We start from the raw sequence: 24,646 nt of genomic DNA on the forward strand, positions 1-24,646 counted from the left end.
CCAAGCCTGACCCTGACCCTCCCTGCTGTCCTCTTGTTCTGGTTAGAGTCTCTCCCCTGAGGGGAGGGCCTTTGTAAGTGCTCTGAGACTTCAAACTCTGTAATTCCAGGTAGGCCAGTGTGCATCCTAGGAAGAAAAGGCAAGGACAATGCTGCCCCAAGTCTGAGACCCTTCTCCCTCCCCAGGCCGGTTTGCAGACAACCAAAGCCTCTTTCGTTTTTTTGTTTTGTTTTGTTTTGTTTTGTTTTGTTTTGTTTTGTTTTTTTAGTGAGGCATTTGGGGTCAAGTGACTTGCCCAGGGTCACACAGCTCGTTAAGTGTTAAGTGTCTGAGGCTGGATCCAAACCCAGGTCCTCCTGACTCCAGGGCCGGTGCTTTATCCACTGTGCCACCTAGCTGCCCCTTAAAACCTAGGGATTTTTTTTGTTTTGTTTTGTTTTTTTGCAGGGCAATTGGGGTTAAGTGACTTGGCCAGGGTCACACAGCTAGTAAGTGTTAAGTGTCTGAGGCCGGATTTGAACTCTGGTACTACTGAGTCTAGGGCTGGTGCTCTATCCACTGTGCTACCTAGCTGCCCCCACCAAAGCCTCTTTCAAGGAGAGAACCTGGAACCAAAGAGAATGTCCCTGGGGACCCAGAGACCCTCATCCCAGGTGAGTGCAGCCCATCCACAGACCTGACCAGCATCAGCAAAGGTGGAATCCAGCAGAGCCCAGGAAGCTTTATCCTGTTACATGTACATTGTCCTCTGCAGGGCTGTCAGCAGAGCAGACATTGTCCTCCTGGTTCTGCTCATTTCCTTCTGCCTCAGGTCACCCCAGTCTTCCCTGGTCTCTCTGAATCCTTCTCATTTGTTATTTCTTAGGTCCAGTCAATGAGCATTTAGACAGTGGCCACTCTGTGCCAAGCACTGTGCCAACCTACTGGGGATACAAAGGAAGGTTTAAACAATAACAGTCCCTGCCCTCAAGGGGCTCAGAGTCTCCTTGGGAGATAACAGGGCAGCAGCAGGGTCCACACAAGGTCTCTACAGTATGAATGGGAGGTCGCCTCAGAGGGAAGGCCCAAGCAGTGTCAGGGTGCAGGAAAAGCTCATTTTCAGAAGGTGAGGTTTTTGCTGAGATGTGAAGGAAGCCAATGTGGGGCAGACTCGTGGCCTGGATCTGGGTCTAGCTCACCCAAGGGTTTGGAGGCAATAGAAAATCATTCATTTCTTTGTACCTAAGTCCATTCCCCCCCCCCCCATTTTTTAAGGATATGCCCAGGGGGAAGGATCATAGGGAATGCTTTCTGCTTGTCCCTTATTATGGCCTGGGCTAGACCACAGGGATAGATATGACCACACCTGCCTCCAGGTAGGTGCTGACAAAAACCTAAGCATTTCTCCAGTCAGGAGGTATTCTGATTTTAAAGAACAAAATCTGACAGTTGCCTGGCTCTTCAGACCCCAGACAGTGGGGGCGCCCAGTGAGACTGAGGTTCCTGTCAGAGAAAAAAACACAGTGTACACCCCACCTGGGGAATCCAAGAGTCATATGAGCAGCCCGCCATTTTACTTGTCTGTTGACTTTTCCTGGATTTCAGCACCTTAATGTTGGGGGCCTCGTGACCTGGATCTGGGGACCAGCTAGCTCATCCACACATTGGAGGCTGATCACAAATCTCGTAAAAGGAAAAGAGATGGGGCAGCTAGATGGCGCAGTGGATAGAGCACCGGCCCTGGAGTCAGGAGTACCTGAGTTCAAATCCGGCCTCAGACACTTAACACTTACTAGCTGTGTGACCCTGGGCAAGTCACTTAACCCCAATTGCCTCACTAAAAAAAAAAAAAAAAAAGGAAAAGAGATGCATTAGGAGAGAGGCATATATGGCCAGGAGACAGAATCACTGTGGGAAAACTGTCCCCCTGGGTAGGAGAAGACCTGGTCTTTTGTATGTTTACAACCAAAAGCAGTGTGCAAAGCAGCCGTGAGGGAAACAAAGGGGAAGCAGTGCCTGGGTGGCATAACCCATCCTTATCAGTACATCACCTTTGTTCCTTGCAGACCAGGGTCTTTGTGCTCAGCCACACCACATTCCTGAGAGGGCAGAGGGGCTTTTCCCTTGGCAAAGTTTAATGATCCCTTAGGGTTTGGGATCCCTCCTCCCAGGACACCAGGGGGCCCAAGTGAGGAGGGTGGTCAGTGCAAACATGAGAGACGGCTATTGGAAAGGCACAGAGTCAGGCTGTGGAGAGTTTTGGTCAAGGCTCAGCCAGGAGCCCTGTGTCACTGGGTCAGGGAGAAGAAGAGGACTGAGGTGCAAGAAGCCTGGATAGGGATATTTGGAGTCTGCTATGTGTTGGAGGCATAGAAACATCTCCCGGGATCCTGTTGGGAGATTTGTTAGGGTCCTTGGTAGGGACAACCAGAATAAGGGAGTAAAAGTTACAGGCAAACCATAAACTGAGAATCATTTATTTATTTTTTCAAGAGAGTGACACCCTCCCAGAGTGGGTGATGGACATGTGTGTTTCAGAGTTCCACAGAGGATGTAGACACAGTCTCCCCATCTCAGCTATATGACCTAACAAGAAAAAAAGGAAAAAGAATGGCTTCAGAAGAATAGAACCTCTAAAAAATTTGATTTGATTTAGTTCCCTATATATTTTAGAAATGAGGCCTTTATCAGAAGTACTGGCCATAAAAATTGTTTCCCAGCTTTCTGCCTCCCTTCTAATTTTGTATGCATTGCTTCTGTTTGTACAAAACCTTTTTAACTTAATGTAATCAAAATCATCCATTTTGCATTTTATAATATTCTCTATCTCTTGTTTGGTCATAAACTGTTTTCCTTTCCAAAGATCTTAAAGGTAGACTATTCCTTTCTCCCGTAATTTTCCTATGGTATCACCTCATGTCTAAATCATGTATCCATTTTGACCTTATTTTAGTATAAGGTGTAAGATGTTGGTCTATGCCTAATTTCTGCCACACTAATGCATTGTTGGTGGAGCTGTGAATTGATCCAACCATTCTGAAGAGCAATTTGGAATTATGCCCAAAGGGCTGTGTAGCTGTGCATACCCTTTTACCCAGCAATACCACTTTTGGGTCTTTTTTCCCAAGGAGATCATGGAAAGGGGAGAAGGACCCACATGTACAAAGATATTTATAACTGCTCTTTATGTTGTGGCAAGGAATTGGAAGTTGAGGGGATGCCCATCCATTGGGGAATGGCTGGACAAGTTGTGGTATATGAATACAATGGAATACTATTGTGCTGTAAGAAACGATGAGCAGGAGGAGTTCAGAGAAACCTGGAGGGTCTTACGTGAGCTGATGATGAGTGAGATGAGCAGAACCAGAAGAACATTGTACACAGTATCATCAACATTGAGTGTTGACCTACTGTGATGGACTATATTCTTCTCACCAATGCAATGGTACAGAAGAGTTCCAGGGAACTCATGATAGAAGAGGATCTCCAAATCCAGAAAAAAAAAAAAAACTGTGAAGTATAGATGCTGAATGAATCATACTATTTCTTTTGGTTTTGGTGCTGTTGTTTTTCTCTTTTGAGGTTTTTCATCATTGCTCTGATTTTTCTCTTATAACATGACTAATGCAGAAATATGTTTAATGTTATTTTACATATATATATATAACCTATATCAGATTACCTGCTGTCTAGGGGAGGGGGGGAGGGAGGGAGAAAAATCTGAAATTGGAAAGATTGTATAAACAAAAGTTGAGAACTATTTTTACATGTAATGGGGAAAAGTAAGTAAATAAAATACTTAAAAAAAAAAAGAACCTCTAAAAAAGTCGATCCTATCATTCTACTAGATATGGAAGAGCATCAAAAGCCAAGTGCATTGGCCAAATTCAGGTTCTGCATGTAGCAGATTGGACAAATAGAGGAGCCTTCCCAAGTGTCAAAGGACTTGCAGATGTAGCTGCTCTCTTGTTGTTATTCATCAGTCTGCTTCTTTTTTTGGTTTCGTTTTGTTTGTTTTTTGGTGTGTGTTTTTGGTGAAGCAATTGGGATTAAGTGACTTGCCCGGGGTCACACAGCTAGTAAATATCAATTGTCTGAGGCAGGATTTGAACTCAGGTCCTCCAGCATCTGGGGCCAGTGCTCTATCCATTGAGCCACCTAGCTGCCCCTATCGGTCTGCTTCTTAACTGTTTGTCTTGACTCTTGGTCCCAAATGTTCTAATGCTTTAGGGGTAAGTTGAGAGAATTTCTTTTTCATAAATAGTTAATATATGAATTAGCTCAATCTCAAACCCCAGTAAAGAAAAAAATATGTATAGAAATGTATGTTTTTTAGAAATGAATGAGTTCTCCTTTCCTCATCATAGGTACTCTTATTTCTATATAACGAAATATTAACATGCATGAATATATTCCATAAACTAGTGAAAACAATCATAAAGCAAAGAAATAAGACTTATTTTGGTTATAACATATCATACTCCATGTTACCCCAATCTCTCAGTATTACAATATGTAACTTTTCTTCACTTTTCTGTAAACAGATTCTCATAACTCTCACTTCAGGGCACATTGTCAGCAATATTACTTAAGAATGCTCTTCATGCTATTATCCAAGTACGACTTTATTTCAGCCTTTTAGGAAATTAACCAGGTGTTTTTTTTTTTTTTGCTCTTCTCATTGATGACTAATAATGTTATTCCCCCCAGAGTACAGAATATTGGCCAACTTGTCACAAAATCTTTATAAATGTCTTTAATATCCCTGATGACGTGTAAAATTCCCTTCCAGTGAGGCTGGATTTCATATCACCTTGCTTTCTTCTCCACAGACTCTCATACCTCACTCTGAGAGCACATCCCTTCTCCCTGAGCCTATGGGGAGAAACATTTCATAATGAGACCTTACTCTTTTTATTGAACATTTAGTATTCCATCATGATTCTCAGTTCAGATATAAATGTTTTCTCCACATTCCATTGGGCTCTTATTAGACATGGTGTCAAGTGTTCTCTCTGACTCTCATCAAGATTAAAGGAGCTTTGGGGCCCTCCCTTCTGTGCTTCAGTTTCTTCTCTGTGTCGATGAGGGTTGGACTAGATGAATTGTGAATTCTTGTTCTCTTGTAAGTGATGGGACTTTTGATGGCTCAGGAGTTGGTGACCTTCAAGGATGTGGCTGTGGATTTCACCCAGGAGGAGTGGCGCCTCTTGGACCATTCTCAGAGAGAGCTGTACAAGGAGGTCATGCTGGAGAATGTCCAGACCCTGCTCTCTGTGGGTAAGGACCTTTGCCCCTGGTGACTGTGAGCTACTCACATGGCAGCTCCCTGCTCCTCATCCTGCCAGGCCTAGCAAGTTTGTCCTGATTCTTCCCTCTTTGTTCCCTCAAATTCCAGTCCAGATGTTGGGAAAGGAAGATAATGGAATAGCCATTTATGTATACCTGCTTTATATCCAGCACTGGGCAAAGTGTTTTAGAATTACTCTCATTTGGTCTCCACAATATCCCTACGATTTTTCTAGTATTATTAAGCCCATTTCACAGTTGAGAGAAGTGACGCAAACAGAGGTTACACAGCTTGCCCAGGGGTCACAGCTACCATGTGTCTGACATGGGTTTGACCTGGTTTTTCTGACTGCAGGCACAGGGCTTTTACCCCTGCACTACCAGCAGCCTCTGATTTCTAGGTAATGGAAGCTAGTCATTGTGCCTGTCGTCCTTCTAGGAAAGAGGGGAATAAAGGTGGGGTTTTCTGATTCCCAATGGGCTGGGTGATGTCCATCTGCCTCCAGAGATCCCAACGATCCATACCCTGGGAACCATCCTGTCATCTTTGCTTGCGTGTCTCCTTTCCCTCAAGAGGAGTAAATTGTATCTTTTCATTCTTTCCTTACTCTGTATTCCCAGGATTTCCAGTTTCTAGAGAAGATTTGCCTTCCCCTTTCCAGGAAGGGGAAGCACCAGGGATGGTAGAAGAAAAAGGTACAAGGAGCTCCTGTCCAGGTGAGTGACATAAAAGCAGGTGTTTGAGGGTTGCTCTCATAAGAGGTCTCTGAGTGTTGTGGTGCAGGGAGTGCTAGACTTGTGGGCAGGAAGGTCTGAAGTGGAAGTGGGTTTTAGACCCATTTCAGCAGCGAGATCCTGGGCAAGGAACTGATCCTCTCAGCCCCACTTTCCTCATCTATAATACAGGGGACTAGGTCAAAGTCCTTGCCTTTCTGTTCCCCTGTAGTGATAAAACCGAACATTTATTAAGCATTGACCATGTTCCAGACACTGCTAAGCGCCTCATCAGGAAGACAAAGAATAGCAAGAGATAGGCTTTGCTCTGAAGGAGTTCAGTCTAATGGGGAAGACACCTTGTAAACAACTATCTACAAAACCAATATATTCAGGATGAATTGGAGATAATCAAGAGAGGGGAGGCCCTATGGGTAGGGAAGACTGGAGGAGACTTACTCTAAAAGGAGGAATTCTATGTGGCGCTTCAGGGAAGCCAGAGCAAGCTAGAGGGGCATCCAGAGAGAACTTGTAGTCAGCAGATGCTGCTGGTCAAGAAACAAAGAAACCTGTGTCACTGATGATTACACATGTGGAAGGAGAGTAAGGAGTAAAAAGAGTGGGTCGGTCAGAGAGGGGCTGATGATAAAGGGCCTTAAGAGCCAAGCAAAGGATTTTATATTTGATCCTGGTAATAGGATGTTTTATCGAGTGAGCAGTGACATGATTGGAAGTGTCCTGTAGTAGATGAATTTGATAGTTGGGTGGGGGATTAGAATGAGAGACTTGAAGCAGTGGTACCGACCAAATGTCTTTTTGTAATAACATCATTTTGTGCCTAATCATGAGGGTTGGAAATCACTACACAGTGTGATATATTAATGCCTCAAACAAGCATCTACTTGATGTTCCATGGGAAAAACATATGGCAAACATACCATGGCAATTCTTTACTCCATAAGTTGCCATTAAATAATTTTTTAATTTATTTTGAAGTATTTAGAATTTCATTTCTCCTACATTACATGTAAAAACAAATATTAACATCAATTTTTAACCTCATTCCATTGATTGGGGAATGGCTGAACAAGTTGTAGAATATGAATGTAATAAAATACTATCATATTTTTTAAAATGATGTACAGGCAGATTTCAGAAAAACCTGGAAATACTTAAGTGTGAATGATGTGAGCAGAACCAGGAAAACGTTGTACACAGTAACAGGAACCTTGTGCTATGATCAACTATGATAGACTTAGCTGTTCTCAGCAATACTATTGCTCTAAGACAACTCCAAAGGACTCATCATGGAAAATGCTCTCTACCTCCTTTTCTTTTCTTTTTTTTGGGGGGTTGGGGTGGGGCAATGAGAGTTAAGTGACTTGCCCAGGGTCACACAGCTAGTGTCAAGTATCCAAGGTCAGATTTGAACTCAGGTCCTCCTGAATCCAGACTGGTGCTTTATCCACTGCTCCACCTAGCTGCCTCCTCTCCACTTCCAAAGAAAAAATATGCAGTCTTAAAAAAGTTTGAGGCATACTATTTTTTTTTTTTGAGGCAATTGGGGTTAAGTGACTCGCCCGGGGTCACACAGCTAGTAAGTGTTGTGTTTGAGGTCAGATTTGAACTCAGGTCCTCCTGACTCCAGAGCCAGTGCTCTATCCACTGCACCACCTAGCTGCCCCTGAGGCATACTATTTTGACTTTTTTTTTTCTGTTTTCTCTTTCTCATGGTGTGAGATTTTCCTCCACCCCTTAAATATAAATGATTTAACAGTAGTACTAATAAGCTTATAGACTACTATACGTGACTTAAAAGATTTAGATATTCTTTAGTACCTTAAAATGATAATGAAGTAAGTAAGATAGATTTTAAAAGGAGCTAAGGGGGGGGGCAGCTAGGTGGCACAGTAGATAAAGCACTGGCCTCGAATTCAGGAGGACCTAAGTTCAAATCTGGCCTCAGACACTTGACACTTACTAGCTGTGTGACCCTGGGCAAGTCACTTAACCCTAATTGCCCCACAAAAAAATAAACGACTCAAAAAAAAAAGAAGGAAAGAAAGGAAGGAGCTAAGGCAAATGCTAATTTGCCTATTTGACAAACTTAAACCAAATATTCAACTACTTGACTTCCAATTTTGGTTAAGTATAGAAACCAATCAGCTTAAAGGTCAGATACCTAAAATAGTAACTTCTGAGGTTTAAGGGACCAGTGAGAGCTAGAGAGAAGTTGGAAAGCCAAGCTTAACCAATATGGTGGAAAGTCTGGATAGCTCCAGCTTTACCGTGAGGAAGGATCCCTCTTTCAGTAAACTTATTTTCTTTGTCTAACCCTGGGACTTTGAAATTTTCCCAAAAGTGGTTTTTCCCTTTTGTTCTGTGTCTTTCACAACATAACCAATGTGGAAATGTATATGCATGGTTAGGCATGTAAAAGTTCTATCAGATTGATTGCCATTTTTAGGAGGGGGAAGGAAAAAGAGGGAGGGAGAAAAAATTGGAAGCTCAAAATTGAATGGGAAATAAATTTTGAAAGGTACCTTTACATGTAATTGGAAAAAGGAAAATAGTATTTACAAAAGAAAATAAGCCATCTTGCAGGTGTTTCCAAAGATTGATTTTGCTTATTTTAAATGGAAAATTCTTCATTTTGACTGAGGAGGTAGAATATGAATGAGTTTCCATTATGCCATTAGAGAACAGAACATATTCAGGTGTATCTGTCTTTCTGTTAATACATAATTGATTCCTTCAGGTGCAGAGACCAGGTTTGAAGTGAAGGAGATGACTACAAAGGTGGACATCGTTGTGGAAGAATGTTTCTATCATAGATTTCAGAGTAAAAACGGTGCCTATGACTTCAGTTTGAGAGAAAACAGTAAGAGAATGACTTCACGGAATGAATATGTTCAGGACAGTCAAGATAATAAATGGTTTCCTAAACAACTAAAGCCTTTTAAGGCTCATGAGAAGTCTCTACAAATGCAAATGGATCAAGGTAATCATCTGGAAATGGCCTTGAATTTAAATTCTGATCTCATTAGACATCAGAAAAGTGATACTGGAGAAATGCCTTATGTAGCTGACAAACATGGGAAGGCCTTCAGTCAGAGCTCTAAGCTCATTACTCTTCAGAAAATTCACAGTAGAAAGGAGCCTGTTGAATACAATGAATGTAAAGCAACCTTCTCCCTTCACTCATCTCTTCCTTGCCATGCTGGATTTGACCATGGAATGAAAAGATATGCATGTCATCATTGTGGAAAGGCCTTTGCTTCAAACTCAGATCTTATTAGTCATCAGAACATTCACACTGGAAAAAAGTTTTATGAATGTAATGAGTGTGGAAAGATTTTCACACAGGTATGGCATCTTGTTGTGCATCAGAGAATCCACACTGGAGAGAAACCTTATGAATGTAATCAGTGTGGAAAGGCTTTCACACTGAGCTGTCATCTTGCTAACCATCAGAGACTCCACACTGGAGAGAAACATTATGAATGTAATCAGTGTGGAAAGACTTTCACAAAGAGTTCCAATCTTGCTAAGCATGAGAGAATCCACACTGGAGAGAAACCTTATGAATGCAATCAGTGTGGACATGCTTTCACACAGAGCTACAGTCTTGCTGCACATCAAAGAATACATACTGGAGAGAAACCTTATGAATGTTATCAGTGTGGAAAGACTTTCACAAGGAGGTCACTTCTTGCTCAGCATCAGAGAATTCACACTGGAGAGAAACCTTATACATGTAATCAGTGTGGAAAGGCTTTCACAGTGAGCTCCAGTCTTGCTGCACATCAGAGAATCCACACTGGGGAGAAACCTTATGAATGTAATCAATGTGGACAGGCTTTCACACAGAGGTACCCTCTTGTTAGACATCAGAGAATCCACACTGGAGAGAAACCTTATAAATGTAATCAGTGTGGAAAGGCTTTCACAGAGAGATCCAGTCTTGCTGCACATCAAGGAATCCACACTGGAGAGAGACCTTATGGATGTTATCAGTGTGGAAAGGCTTTCACACAGAGCTCTACTCTTGCTAAGCATCAGAGAATCCACACTGGAGAGAAACCTTATGAGTGTAATCAGTGTGGAAAGGCTTTTGCACAGATTTCCGGTCTTTCTAACCATCAGAAAGCCCACATTGGAGAGAAACCTTATGAATGTAATCAGTGTGGGAAGGCTTTCACAATGAGGTCCACTCTTGTTGCACACCAGAGAATCCACACTGGAGAGAAACCTTATGAGTGTAATCAGTGTGGAAAGGCTTTTGCACAGATTTCCGGTCTTTCTAACCATCAGAAAGCCCACATTGGAGAATAACCTTATGAATGTAATCAGTGTGGAAAGGCTTTCACAGAGAGATCCAGTCTTGCTGCACATCAGGGAATCCACACTGGAGAGAAAACTTATGAATGTAGTAATCACTGTGGGAAGTCTTTCTCAGAGACGTCCACTCTTGCTAAGCATAAGAGTATCCATGCAGGAGAGAAACCTTTTGAATGTGATCAGTGTGGAAAGACTTTCACAGAGAGTTCCTCCCAGTCTTCATAAGCATAGAGAATACACACTGGAAAGAAACTTTTGAATGCAATCAGTGTGGAAAGAAGTTCAGATGCAGCTCCAGTCTGTTTTTTTTTTTTTTTTAGTGAGGCAATTGGGGTTAAGTGACTTGCCCAGGGCCACACAGCTAGTAAGAGTTAAGTGTCTGAGGCCAGATTTGAACTCAGGTACCCCTGACTTCAAGGCCAGTGCTCTATCCACTGCACCACCGAGCTGCCCTGCAGCTCCAGTCTTGCTGTGCACATAAGGGAATCCACACTGCAAAGAAATCTTAGGAATATAATTAATGTGGTCAAACCTTCAGGCAATAACCATCTCTTACTTCCCATCTGAGAATTCCTATTGTATAGTGTAAGAAAATCATGGGCTTTGCTGTGAGGTTGAAGCCATGAGCCTGGGTCAAACAGACTTAAAGTGGCAAGGGCAAGAATCAAAAAGAAGTTAAGGGGACAAGAGTGCATGTGAAATAAATTGTATTCCTCAATGATCATGCTTGGAGTTAGACTCAGAATAACGTGAGTCCCATAATGTCAGATGCTTTTCATCCTTAAGTTAGTATTACACAAATGGATTTTACTATAAGATGCTTAATAACAAACAAAAGAATTAGGATAGGTGTAAGTGCCTTTAGAACTCCTTAAAACAGTGGGAACATTTTTAAGGTGATTAAATATCAAAAATAGGTAAACTCAGATTTCCCATTTTAACAGAATTTTTTTTAATTTGACATCCAGATAGAAGAGAAATTGCTTTTCCACCATAGGTGATACAATAGTTCACCAATTATGTCATAAGGATTTTTAAAAACATAGTCCTGGATTCAAACATTATTTGGATTTTTTAAAAAATTTGAAACCAAACCAGTTAATTACCAGTCAGGTGTTCTTAATTTAGTTGTATATGCTTTTTACACAGAAACCTTAAAATCACATGCTTCCTGAAACTGGGGCGGGGGCAGGGGTGGGGTTGGGGGGATATGGTTCAATCATCATACCTTAGCAGACAAAAAATGGAACATTTCAATTTTCTAAGGCCTAATACTTTTAGCACTTTAAAAGAAAAAGACTTATCCATAGTTTCACATAGTACATTTTATAAAGTGGTGAGTTTCCCAGCTAATGTTTATAATTTCTTTATTTTCTTTAAAGAGCTGAGATATCCACCCATACCTTAGAAACTTATGAGAAAAACAGCAGTTTTTCTTCCCCCCAAGGCTTTTGTAGCCCAAAAGTCTTTTTTTTTCTTTTTTTTTTTTTTTGTGAGGCAATTGGGGTTAAGTGACTTGCCTAGGGTCACACAGCTAGTACACACAGCTAGTGTTAAGTGTCTGAGGCTGGATTTGAACTCAGGTACTCCTGACTTCAGGGCCAGTGCTCTATCCACTGTGCCTCCTAGCTGCCCCCAGGCCAAAAGTCTTAATGAAGACAGGATGTGACCTGATTTACTAGAGTTATTAAGTAAATCAAAGGCAAAAGCTGTTCTTAAAGACACTGTGGTTCAGTGATCTGAGACTTTTAAAAATACACATTACAAACAATTCCTGAATTTAAGCTATCCTATTACCAAAAATTTCGAAAGTACTAATATATAACAGATCAATCATGCTAAATCCCTCTTAGAAGCTTCCACATGGAAAGAGGGGGGCCTTTAGGACACAGGGTGGCTTCCACTTTGATTCAAGCCCTGTGTCACCATTCTGGTGTCATGGTTTTGCAGAGATTAACCTTATAGGCAATTTTCTGTTCAGACACAATCTCGACAACTGATAGACACATAAACGCACATAAGAGCAAACTAGGGGGCAGCTAGGTGGCACCGTGGATAAAGCACCAGCCCTGGATTCAGGAGGAGCTGAATTCAAATCCGGCCTCAGACACTTAACAATTACTAGCTGTGTGACCTTGGGCAAGTCACTTAACCCTCATTGCCTCATCAAAATAATAATAATAATAATAATATAGCAAACTAGAGCTTCAGACTTAGTAGCAGTGTCATCCTAAGCAAGTCACTTAACCCTGTTTGCATCAGTTTCCTCATCTGTAAAACAAACTGGAGAAGGAAATGGCAAACTTCCCCTGTACCTTTGCCAAGAAACTCCCTAACTGGAGACTCATTGCTGACTGAAAATGACTGAGCAACAAGTTCCTTTCAGCACTCCATCCACTCGTCTAACAAAACATGGAATGCCCAGAACTCCCCCATCTTCAAAAACCCTTCTCTGAGCCCTCTCATCCTCCACCTCTTTCCTCCTCTCCACAGGTGATTTCCCTACAAAAGACCCCCTGCTCCCTTTTCCTCCTCCTGGAAATCAGATCTAATGCAGTCAGCTAAAAGCCGAGGTCTCTGGTAAAGAGCCCACCCCTTTCATGGGCTTTTTCCTGACTTCTCTGTAACGATGGTTCTTGTTAACCATCCCCCCCCCCCCATTGGATAAACACTTGTCCTTGGAGATTGTCACCCATCCTGGATCTCCTCCTGCCTGTGAGATTGATGACCAGGGGATCCATAAGTGCTTCCTCTGATCTGATCTGATTTCTCCCTGTCCCAGCTCCCCCCATATTGGGGGGAACTCTCCCTCAGTCCTGGGCCTGCTTTTCTGAAGCAGTTCTCAGCCATCTCTCTGAAAGGAACTAGCTGGACAGTAAAGAATAAGAATAGCTAGGTGGTGCAGTGGATATATCACTGGCCCTGGATTCAGGAACACCTGAGTTCCAATTTGGCCTCAGACACTTGACACTAACCGTGTCTCCTTGGGGAAGTCACTTAACCCTCATTAACCCACCAAAAACAAAAGGAAAAATAAGAGCTCTCCTTTCTCTAGCACCCAGGTGCCAGGCACTGCTAAGCACTTGGTAAATGGGATCCTCACAGCAGCCTTTGGGGTCGATGCCATGATTCTCTTTATTGTATAATTGAGGAAAGTGAAACAAGCAGGTCATGTGACTTGCCCAGAGTCACACAGAAGGTGTCAGGTCAAATTTGAACTCAGTTCTTCCTGCCCCCAGGCCCATCTAGCTGGGATCCCTCCGAGAAGATAAAGTAGCACCAGTTCCCTGGCAGCTGCCCTGTGGGGAGCCTCTCAAGGGAATAAGGGGAAGTAGAAGTATAAATAGGGGGTTACACAGCCTTAGTCCATGGCGGGGGGCTGGGCAGCCACTTTGCTCACTGGGGTGTGTATGGCACAATTGCCTCAGTTTACCCAAATAATTTGAGGAGACCAAGTCAAACAGAGACAAATTGATTTCATTCTCATGAGAATGGGTGACCCCATGCAAGAGATGTGGAGCGAGCTGATGAGCTCATGAGTTGGCTTTTTATTGAAGTTTGAAGGTGCAGTCCCCTTATGCACAGGGTGAGCTCACATTCTAATGTCCAATTCTGTCTCACCCAGTATGCCTGTTATCATAGTGGGAGACATGCTCAGCTAGGTCTGAGAGTTGGGGGGAGGGGAGGGGGACAGGGTGAAACCACTCCATAGGTGTAAGGAGGGGGGTGGGGGAAGAAGGGAGAGAAGAGCTACCTGGAGCTAGGGCTTAGGAATGCAAGAAGGGAGAGGTGGTATCAGGGTGGGTCTGCACTAACAGGACACGGCTCTCCTGCTTGGCCACAGAACAAGGAGGGGTCAATTTGTGTTTTAGCAGTGGGATGGAATATGGACAGAATGGTCTAACAATGACAGGGACTGGGGGGCTGGGACCTTTCCAGACCCCAGCCTCAGAGTCTGAACTGACTCAAGTCCACCATATCCCACTCAGGGTGGTTGGGTATAGAGACAGGATGTCAGGTGATTTGGGGAGAATGTTAACCTTCCTCTCAGGAGTTGCAGAGGTTGTTTCAGTGGGGACGTTTTCTCTTGCTCAGACTATCTGGTGGGGCCACAGGAGGTGGGTCTCTAGTAAATGCCCTCAGAACATCTTATTGGTGGCTCCCCAGTTATTGGAGGCTTTCCTGAGGTCTGTCTCTGTTTACATAATTGCCATTTTAATTGTTTCCTCAAAAGATGAGATTTGTCAAATTTATGCCAATTTGATTTTTATTTCCTTCAACTGTTTTAGCTGCACCATGAGGATACTAAGAGGTCCTTCCTGCCAGGGTTCTTCTGAGGATCAAATGAGACGTTCTTTGTAAAGAACTTCACACCATGCCTGGCCCATAGCAAATTCTAGGGCAATGTTGATCCTCATCGTTTTCCTCCCTCCCACAGCCTCCTAAGTGGTGGCCCTACTTTTGTCTCTCAGCACGCTGGGCCATCCTCTTCACTATTGCCAAACTTCTTTTCCTTAGCATGGATCTGACCATGTAACTGCTACTCAGACAATTCCAATGGCCTCTGGGATCATACTGCATGCTGTGGTAATCAGGCCAAGGTTGAGTAAGCAGATGATTCTTAGGGCATCTGTTCTATCCCATTCCTCATCCCAGGAGGTGACCAGTGCAGAAGAATCTGGCCAGCCTGGGCTGCCATGTGCCACTGCTGCTTTCAGGGAGAAGAGGGCCTGGGGCTTAGGCCACCTGTGTGCAGGGTTGTGACTATACCTCCCAGTGCATCTCCATCTGCTGCTACATCACATGCCTGTCACCACAGGACTTTGAGAGATAAAAATAGCAAAGTGCTATGGGTGATGTCTTTTAATTCATTCATAAATTGCATTTAATTAAGTCAGAGCTGGACAAAGTCATCAGCCTCACTCCTCCTTCCAGAGCTGTCACAGCCCAGGGGCAGAACAGAGTCAAGGTACCTGGTGATGGCTTGAGCTGCAGGGCATGGCCTGGGCTTGTCAGGGGAATACCTTGGTCTTCAATGTCCAAGCAAGCTCTCAGTGCTCCAAAGCACCTGCTTCAGCTGCCTTCATGGACATTGGGATCAAGTGTTCTTATCCACCCATTCCACAGGGGGATGTCTTCACAGGCTTGGGGTAGACACCTGTCCCTCCCAACTAACTCACCAAGGGTTAGAGACACCTCAGTTAACCCCAACCTGGTTAGTCCTTGTGCAGAAATAATTGACTGGGCTGTGGCTGCTGTGCATGATATAGCTTCTTGGAGCCAGGGGAGGCTTGGCTGGACCAGGTAGACACCAAAGAGGAAAGCAGCCCTGAAAAGGCCTTGGCAGCCCTCACCCCAGGGGCACTATTCTTCCCCGAACATGCCATGATTCCTGCTTCACTCAGCCCTCTAGAGCCCCCCCCAGAGCCCTGGCCATGCTCACTGGGAAGGACTTTCAACAGGCCCAACCCATGTCCCCCTCCTGCTGCTCTCTGGACATCTTTATGCCACCCCCAACCAGTCTCTTTCCTCCTTTAACTCTGAGAAGCACAAGGACATCTTTTGTACTCTCATCCCCCAACTCTTACCACTGAGGCTCTGATGTACCAAGTGGCTCATGGTCCTTAAAGTGATCTTTTGAGAAAACATCATTAACTCCATTTGATGCTGTTCATCAATCAAAGTACTGAATGAATGTCCCCTTCAGGACCTCCCTTCCCCAATCACTTTAGGAGAACACAGAGGACTCACTTCCTGTCTGTGATTCTGTCCAAGGAGGCTCAAAGGGCTTAGCAAATACTGACTCACTCCCTGACTAATCAAGAAGCTCCTACGTTCTTTAGACTGGTTTGAGTCCCAGTGCTAAACATCTTTATATCTAAACTTTCAAGTCTAACTCTCAATTCAGTTTTTCCTTTTCTTCAAAATGTAACTTTTCTCCACTATTAGGTCTTTATCCCAGAGATCATAAAAAAGGCAAAAGGACCTACATATGCAATAATATTTATAGGAGGGGCAGCTAGGTGGCACAGTGGGTAAAGCACTGGCCCTGGATTCAGGAGGACCTGAGTTCAAATCTGGCCTTAGACACTTGACACTTACTACATGTCTGACCCAGGCCAAGTCACTTAACCCTCATTGCCTTGCAAAAAAAAAAAAAAACCCAAAACAACAAAAACCTAAAAAACACATGTGTATGTGTGTGTGTGCATGTATGTATGTATGTATGTATTTATAGCTGCTCTTTTTGTGGCTGGAAAGAATTTAAAATTAAGGGGATGCCCATCAATTGGGTGATGGTTAAACAAGTTGTGATATATTGTGATATCTGAATGTAATGGAATGTTACTGTGCTGTAAGAAATGATGAGCAGAGGGATTTCAGAAAAACCTAGAAAGGCTTACATGAATTAACTCTGAGTCAGATTGAACAGAACCAGGTGAACATCATATACATAGTACAAACAGCATTTCGTGATGATCAACTGTGATACATTTAACTTTTCTCAGCAACACAATGGTCCAAGATAATTCCAAAGGACTCATGATGGAAATGCTCTTCACATCCAGACAGAATAAAGAACTATGGAATCTAGATGCAGATTGAACCATACTGTTGCTACTGTTTTTGTCTTTCTTTTTTCTTTTTTCCCTTTTGTTCTGATTCTTCTTTCACAACATATGCAGATATATTTTGGTTTTGGTTTTGGTTTTGGCAGGGCAATGAGGTTAAATGACTTGCCCAGGGTCACACAGCTAGTTAAGTGTCAAGTGTCTGAGGCCGGATTTGAACTCAGGGAGTCTTGAATCCAGGGCTGGTGCTTTATCCACTGTGCCACCTAGCTGCCCCCCCAGATATATTTTTAATGTGTGCAAGTCACTTAAACCTCATTGCCCCACTCCCCCCGAAATGTTGAAAATTATCTCTACATGTAACTAGAAAGTAATAAAATATTTTTGTGATAAAAAGGTATCTTTTCCTATTTCTCTGCCCCAACCCAATCTTATCTAAAAAGTCTTTGTAAGCCTGTCTATGATAACAAGACCTAACTCATCCTACCCAAAGGATAGGTCACATAACTTAGGAGGAAAGACTGCCTCTCCGTCATCTGTGGAACTCTGAGACACACATATCCATCATCCACTCAGGGAGGGCGTCACTCTCCAGAGAGAATAGATAAACCAGAGTTTACTGTCTGGCTGTAACTTGTGCTCCCTTATTCTGGCCGTCCCTAGGAAGGACCCTGACAAATGTCCCAAAAGGATCATGGGAGATAACGTTTATATGGCTCCCAGCACACAGCAGACACCAGATAACCCTGTCCAGTCTTCTTGTACCTCAGTCCTCTTCTCTCTGACCTGGGGACACTGGCCTCCTGGATGATCATTGACCAAGACCCTCCATCACCTGATCTGTGCCTTTCCAATGGCTGTCTCATGCTTGCACTGACCTCCCTGCTCACCTGGGCCTCCTGGTGTTGTGGGAGCAGGGACCCCAAACCCCAAGGAATCATTAAACTTTGCCAAGGGAAAAGCAGCTCCACCTCCCATCTCCAGAATATGGTGTGGCTGAGTAAAAAGACCCTGGTCTGCAAGGAACAAAGATGACATACTGATGAGGGTGGGTGCTATTCCTCCCCAGGCACTCCTTACCAGTTGTTTCCCTGCCAGTGGTCTTGCCCCTCCTAACTGCTTTGCACATGGCTTTTGTTTGTAAACATAGAAAGGACCAGCTCTTCTCTTACCCAGGGAGACAGGTTTTCAACAGTGATTCTGTCTCCTGGTCATATGTTCCTCTCTCCTAATAAATCACTTTTCATATGACAAGGTTTCTGATGAGCCTCCAATTCATGGGTGAGGGGCTTCCTTATCCAGGTCACAAGTCTCCCAACATTTTGATGCTGAAACCCAGTAAAAGTCATCAGGCAGGTAAAAAGGTGGGCTGCTCATGTGGCTCTTGGATTCCCCAGGTGGGGTGTACACTCTGCTTTCTCCTGTAGGGATCCAAAGTCTCAGTGGGTGGCCCCACTGTCTGAGGTATGAATAGCCAGCCAGGCTACTTCTAGATTCTCTTTGATTTATAGTCACACGACATCCAGACTTAAGAATTGCTCAGGTTTTTGTCAGCACCCACTTGGAGGCAGGTGTGGGCATCTGTCCCTGAGGTCCAGCCCAGCCCACCATGATAAGGGACAAGGAGAAAGCATTCCCTGTGGCCCTCCCTGTTCAGGCATATCCTTAAGAAATGAGAAAAAATGGGATTTAGGTGCAAAGAAGTGAATGATTTTCCATTGTAACACAAGATTTGTGACAAGCCTCCAATTCTTTGGCTGAGCTAGCCCCTAGAGCCAGGTCACAAGGCCCCCAACACTGGCTTCTTTCACATCTCAGCAAAATCCTCACCTTCTGAAAATGAGCTTTTCCTGGTCCCTGACACTGCTTGGGCCTTCCCTCTGAGGGGGCCTCCCATTCATACTGTAGAGACCTTGTGTGGACCCAGCCGCTGCCATGCTATCTCCCAAGGAGACTCTGAGCCCCTTGAGGGCAGGGATTGTTATGATTTAAACCTTCCTTTGCATCCCCAGTAGGTTGGCATAGTGCTTGGCACAGAGGGGCCCCTGTCTAAATTCTCACTGATGTGACATAACAAATGACAAATGAGAGGGATTCAGAGAGACCAGGGAAGACTGGGGTGGCCTGAGGCAGAAGGAAATGAGCAGAACCAGGAGGACAATGTCTGCTCTGCTGACAGCCCTGCAGAGGACAATGTACATGTAACAGGATAAAGCTTCCTGGGCTCTGCTGGATTCCACCTTTGCTGATGCTGGTCAGGTCTGGGGATGGGCTGCACTCACCTGGGATGAGGGTCTCTGGGTCCCTGGAGCCATTCTCTCTGGTTCCAGGCTCTCTCCTTGGAATAAGCTTTGGTTGTGTGCAAACTGGCCTGGGGAGGGAGAAGGATCTCAGAGTGGGAGAGACATTGTCTTTGCATTTTCCTCCTAGGGTGGACACTGGCCTACCTGGAATTACAGAGTTTGAAGTTTCAGAGCACTTGAAAATGTCCTGCCCTCAGGGGAGAGACTCTAACCAGAACAGGATGACAGCAGGGAGGGTCAGGTTGTAAGTGAGCTTGGCCTGAACAGGAAGAGGACTTGCCACCCTCTCTAATTCCTTGTCTTTGGCCTCCTGCCCCTCCCCCATCTTCCTGCAGAGACCCAGGAGGAAGAAGGGACTGGGGATCCCAGAGGGGAGGAGACCAGGCAGAGCATCAATGACCCGAGACCCAGAGCCCTACCTCCATCTGATACTATGGGTGAGATATGTAGGTCAGGCAACTCTGACCTCATGGTGAAACTGGGCATGGCATCCTAGGACTTTGGGGATGGGACAGGCTTCCTTTATAAGTAGCAAGAGACACCCCCAGAGCCAGGATTGGAGGGAGGCTTGCTCCTGGCCAGCCAAGAGGACACTGACCAAGAGGTCACAATGGGAGAGATAGGGGGCTTGGTGGCTAGAGCCCTGACCCTCCTCACTTAAATCTAATTCATCGCAAGTCATGACATGTGTCATGATCCTCTTTGAGAAGAAGAACAGACAACAACAGAGTGGGAAGATGAGGCCCCATGCAAAGGACAACCATCAGAAGCAGGATGTGGAGAGGGGCCCTTGTTCTGACCTACCTGGCACCTGCTTGTGCAGAGCTGGCTCCCAGAAGACAGAGAGATCTCAGGTCCAGGGAAGGCAGAGAGATCTCACCTGTGAGGGAAGAAGAGACCTCAGCTTGAAATGAAGGCAGAGAGATCTCAGATCTAAGGGCTTCTGCCTCCAGCCATGCTGCTCTGGGTAAGGCCTCCTATTCCCAAAGGTCAAGCCCCACCCAGCCCCCCATTTCCTGGAATGACCTCTCTCCTCCCCTTCCCACCTCCCAGGCTTCCAAACTTCACCCCAGGAAGAGAATTCCACCAAGGCCACCCCCTACCTGGCTGCTCAGTTCTGAGGCCTCTCCTCCCCCATTGCTCTACCACCTCTGCCCCTCCCTTACCTGCTCTGGGACTCCAACCCTCCTCAGCAGAAACTCCTGCCCTGCCAGCTCTCCCCCCACCACACCCATCTTCTTCCTGGTTCTCCCAGACATTCCCCTCCCCTGAAGCCCCCCTTTCTTCTCTGTAGTCTGGGCTCCAGACTTGCCCCCCCCTCCTTAACTCCCCTCCAAACTGAAAACATTCACCCCCTTGGCCCATCCCCACTCCTGACCTTCCATACCCCAGTCCTCACACTGAGGGAGCGTTTCCTTCTGTCTTGTTTTTCTTCCCTCAGAGATGTTCTCTCAGAGGAAGACAGCTGGATCCTAAGGGGGAGCTGAGGCCAGGGCACCTGGGTACCAGGGCATAGGTCACAGCACATGTGATAACCTTTCTCTATCTACTTACACACACCTTCACATCTCCCTCTAAGTCTAGCAGTGTGGCTGTTACCTGACTCAGCCACTGGAATCCCTCCCCTGGGAGGTCTCACTAGTTCCCTCTTCACCCCTCAAAACCCAGGTTCTAGGGGAAGTGGAGAGGGGCAGAAAGAAGGACAGGTTGGTCCTGGGGCACAAGAATGCCAGGAAACCAGGATGGAGGCCACAGAGGGACAGAAAGTGGGATTCCTGGGCTGGGGAGCTCAAGTCCCCAGCACAGAATCCTTAATGATCCTTCTGGCATTTAAAAAAAATAAAACTAAAGACTAATGCAGAAATATATTTAATGTGATTGTACATACACAACCTACATCACATGGCTTTCTGTCTTGGGGAGTGGGAAGGGAGGGAGGGAGAAAAATTTGGAACTAAAAGTCTTATGAAAACAACTGTTGAAAACTATCTTTACATATAACAGGAAAACAATAAAAACAAAAAAAATTAGGAAAAAACAAGAAAAGTAAAAGAAAGCCAAATGAAGGAGTATGCACATATAGATAGATTCACTTCTATGTCTGCTTGGCTTGGTGGTAAAGCCTACTGCTCAGCTGACAATTAAGAGCTTTCCCAGGGAACTCAGGGGTGCTAAGAGAGGGATGGCTTTCTGACAATGGGAACAGCAGCAGAAAGACAAAGCCTGGGGAAGGAGCAACACAAAGGAGGAGAAGCCAAAAGGCCAGTTGGGCTGCTCAGGCCTGGGTGAAGGGGACTGTGTGTAAGCACCTCGGATGGTAGCTGGGGCCAGGCTCTGAAGAGCTTTCAAACAGCATCCAGAGGCATCTAGACCTGCTCCACAATTCTACAGGAGTCACTGGAATTTCCTGAGTGGACGTGATATGGGGAGGCCTGAACTTTCAGCCTGTAGGAGACCATCACCTTCACCTTAGATTTTTTTCCCCCCCAATAGAGTTAGATAAGCCAATCCAGTTAAGTTCCTGGACAGGGCCTATGTGCAGAAGTGGCTCATATGCGGAGGTTTGTTTACTTGGCCCCAGAAAAGAGAATTTTTCCTGCAGCCTGTATCCAAGGTGGTTCAGGAAAATAGTGCAGGGGAGAGGTACAGAGAGGACTTGAAAGAAAAATGAAAGGCAAAAATAGACAGTGAAACTGGAATACTTGGAGAAAACAAGAGGCAATTATCAGACAGACAAATTAAAAGGATAAACAAGAAAGAAGATTTAGCACCTAATTGGCTGTAGGGAGACAGGGCCAAGGCAGAGGGAAGAGTCAGGGATGGCGGCTAGATTGCTAATGTGGAGGAAATCCAGTGAATTTGGAAGAAACAGCTTCCCTAAAAGAATTACCTTGATTGTCAAAGAAACTGAACTTTTCAGGCAGTGATTCTAGCTAGATGGGCCTGGGGGCAGAAAGAACTGAGTTCAAATTTGATCTCAGACACTTTCTCCACTTACAATTAGTAAGTGTCAAGTCTCACCTCAAAGTCCTCCTGACTCCAGGGCCAGTGCTCTACGCACCAGGCCACCTAACTCTCCCCTTCTCACCTCTTGGTCAGTGTCCTCTTGGCTGGCCAGGAGCAAGCCTGCCTTCATTCCTGGCTCTGGGGGGTCCCTTGCTACCCATAAAGGAAGCCTGGCCCATCCCAAATGTTCTAGGATGCCATGCCCAGTTTCACCATGAGGTCACAGTCGCCTGACCCACATATCTCACCCCTAGTATCAGGTGGAGGTAGAGCTCTGGGTCTGGGGTCCTGGAGGCTCTGCCTGGTCTCCTCCCCTCTGGGATCCCCAGCCCTTTCTGCCTCCTGGGTCTCTGCAGGAGGCCAAAGGGAAGGAGTTAGAGAGGGTGGCAAGTCCTCTTCCTGTTCAGGCCAAGCTCACTTCCAAGCCTGACCCTCTCTGCTGTCCTCCTGTTCTGGTTAGAGTCTCTCCCCTGAGGGCAGGACATTTGCAAGTGCTCTGAGACTTCCAGGTAGGTCAGCATCCACCCTGGGAAGAAAAGGCAAAGACACTGTCTCTCCCACTCTGAGATCTTCTCCCTCCCCAGCTCAGTTTGGAGACAATCAAATCCTATTCCAAGGAGAGACGCTGGAGCCAGAGAGAACAGCCCCTGGGACCCAGAGATCCTCTTCCTCAAATGGAGAGTTTCACTAATGCCCAGCTTAGGCCTATATAGGGTGATTTTTCATCTCAGGCAGTTGTAAGAAGCAATAAAAGGTTACCAGAGCTCATATTAACTCATCCTGGTGTAAAAGATCAATCATTAGAAATCAATTAAAGGGGCAGCTAGGTGGTTCAGTGGATAGAGCACCAGCCCTGGATTCAGGAGGACCTGAGTTCAAATCTGGCCTCAGACACTTGACACTTACTAGCTGTGTGACTCTGGGCAAGTCACTTAACCATGACTGCCCCACCAAAAAAAAGGAAAGAAAAGGAGGTGTTTTAAGTATTGTACTGCATACAATGATCTCCTGGTTCTGCTCACTTCACTCAGCCTCAGTCCACTTAAGTCTTTCCAGGTTTTTCTGAAATTTGCCCACTCATTACTTCTTCTCTTCTTCTTTTTTGTTTTTTTTTTGTGGGGAAATGGGGGTTAAGTGACTTGCCCAGGGTCACCCAGCTAGTAAGTGTCAAGTGTCTGAGGTTGGATTCGACCTCAGATCCTCCTGAATCCAGGGTCAGTGCTTTATCCACTGTGCCACCTAGCTGCCCCCTGCTCATCATTTCTTACAGCACAGTAGTATTCCATTCCATTCATATACCACCAGTTGTTCAGCTATTCCCCAGTTGATGGGCATTCCTTGGGTTTCCCATTCTTTGTCGCCAGAGACGTGCTATAAATATTTTTGTTCCTGTGGGTTCTTTTCCATCTTTATGATCTTTTTGGGATACAGACCTGGTAGTGGTATTCCTGGTCAAAGGGTATGCACAGTCGATGACGTTTTGCTGAAAGCTGATTGAGAAACCCTCATGTGCTGTATAAATGTGAGTGATTATCATTCGTGATGGTTTTGTGGGGAAGAGGGGAGCCTGGGTGAGTGGAGGGGGTAGCAGGCTAGAGGTCTTTGTCTCTTCCTCCCAGGCTCAGAGGAGATGTCTCTGGGGAGACATCTGGCTTGGAAAGGAATGTCTCCCTGGATCCCATTCCCATGGGGAGGGGCCGTGCAGGAGCAGGGTGGAGTCAAGTTTGGCCTTGAATGGCCAGGAAGGGTGAGGGCTGGGGAGAGCAGGAACATCAATCATGGGCGTTATGGGAGGTGGGAAGACAGATTCCAGGAGCGGCCCCATCTGGCTTCAGTCACCTCTGGCCAGCCTGAGAAGAAATCAGAGAAGGCAGAGTCTCCAAGACAAGATGCTGGCCTGGAGCTCTGAGGTCTCTTCTCTCCTCTAGCCCAGGGGCCTTTGAGAGCTGGCCAATGAAAAGTGGCCTCCAGCCTTGGGCACCATCTCAGGCCCTGCTCAGTTTTCTATTTCCCTTGGCCAGCTCATCTGGCCCTCCCCCCAGCCCGGCCCAGGCTGGGGCCCAGGCTGAACTGGGAGAGTCCTGCAGACACACTGAGGGACTGCAGGAAGCCCAGCTCCAACCACCAACGTTCTCCTGGCTGCCATTGGGGTCCTCCTGACTCCAGGCCAAGTCCTCTACCACTGCACCGCCCAGCAGATGCTTAATTCATTATTCATTGATTGGCCTGTTCAGGCTTCTTGACTGAGCTGGCCATGGAAGTAGAAGATGCTGAAGTTCTAAGGAAGCCTTGGGGCTGTGACCCCTTTCTGCCCCTGCTCAGCTTCACTTCTAAGGGCCCTGTGGGCAGGGACCGGGGTCCCAGGAGCCAGGGAACTTGTGGCTCCCTCTTAAGGGTCAGGGGAACTGGGGCTTGCTTCTCAATTCCTCTTACCTCTCCCAG

At 45.5% G+C, this 24,646-nt stretch overlaps 1 protein-coding gene across 1 annotated transcript; it reads left to right on the plus strand.

Moving 5' to 3' along the window:
* The first annotated feature begins 478 nt into the window (after positions 1-478).
* On the plus strand, positions 479-11,499 carry LOC122751862 (zinc finger protein 883-like). Its single transcript, XM_043999088.1, has 4 exons — positions 479-653; positions 5,133-5,259; positions 5,890-5,985; positions 8,741-11,499. Exons 1-4 carry the CDS (start codon positions 621-623, stop codon positions 10,315-10,317), a joined length of 1,833 nt encoding a protein of 610 aa, XP_043855023.1. The 5' UTR covers positions 479-620; the 3' UTR covers positions 10,318-11,499.
* The last annotated feature ends 13,147 nt before the right edge of the window (positions 11,500-24,646 follow it).

Source organism: Dromiciops gliroides, chromosome 3, assembly GCF_019393635.1.
Source record: "Dromiciops gliroides isolate mDroGli1 chromosome 3, mDroGli1.pri, whole genome shotgun sequence".
In the NCBI taxonomy this organism is placed as follows: domain Eukaryota; kingdom Metazoa; phylum Chordata; class Mammalia; order Microbiotheria; family Microbiotheriidae; genus Dromiciops; species Dromiciops gliroides.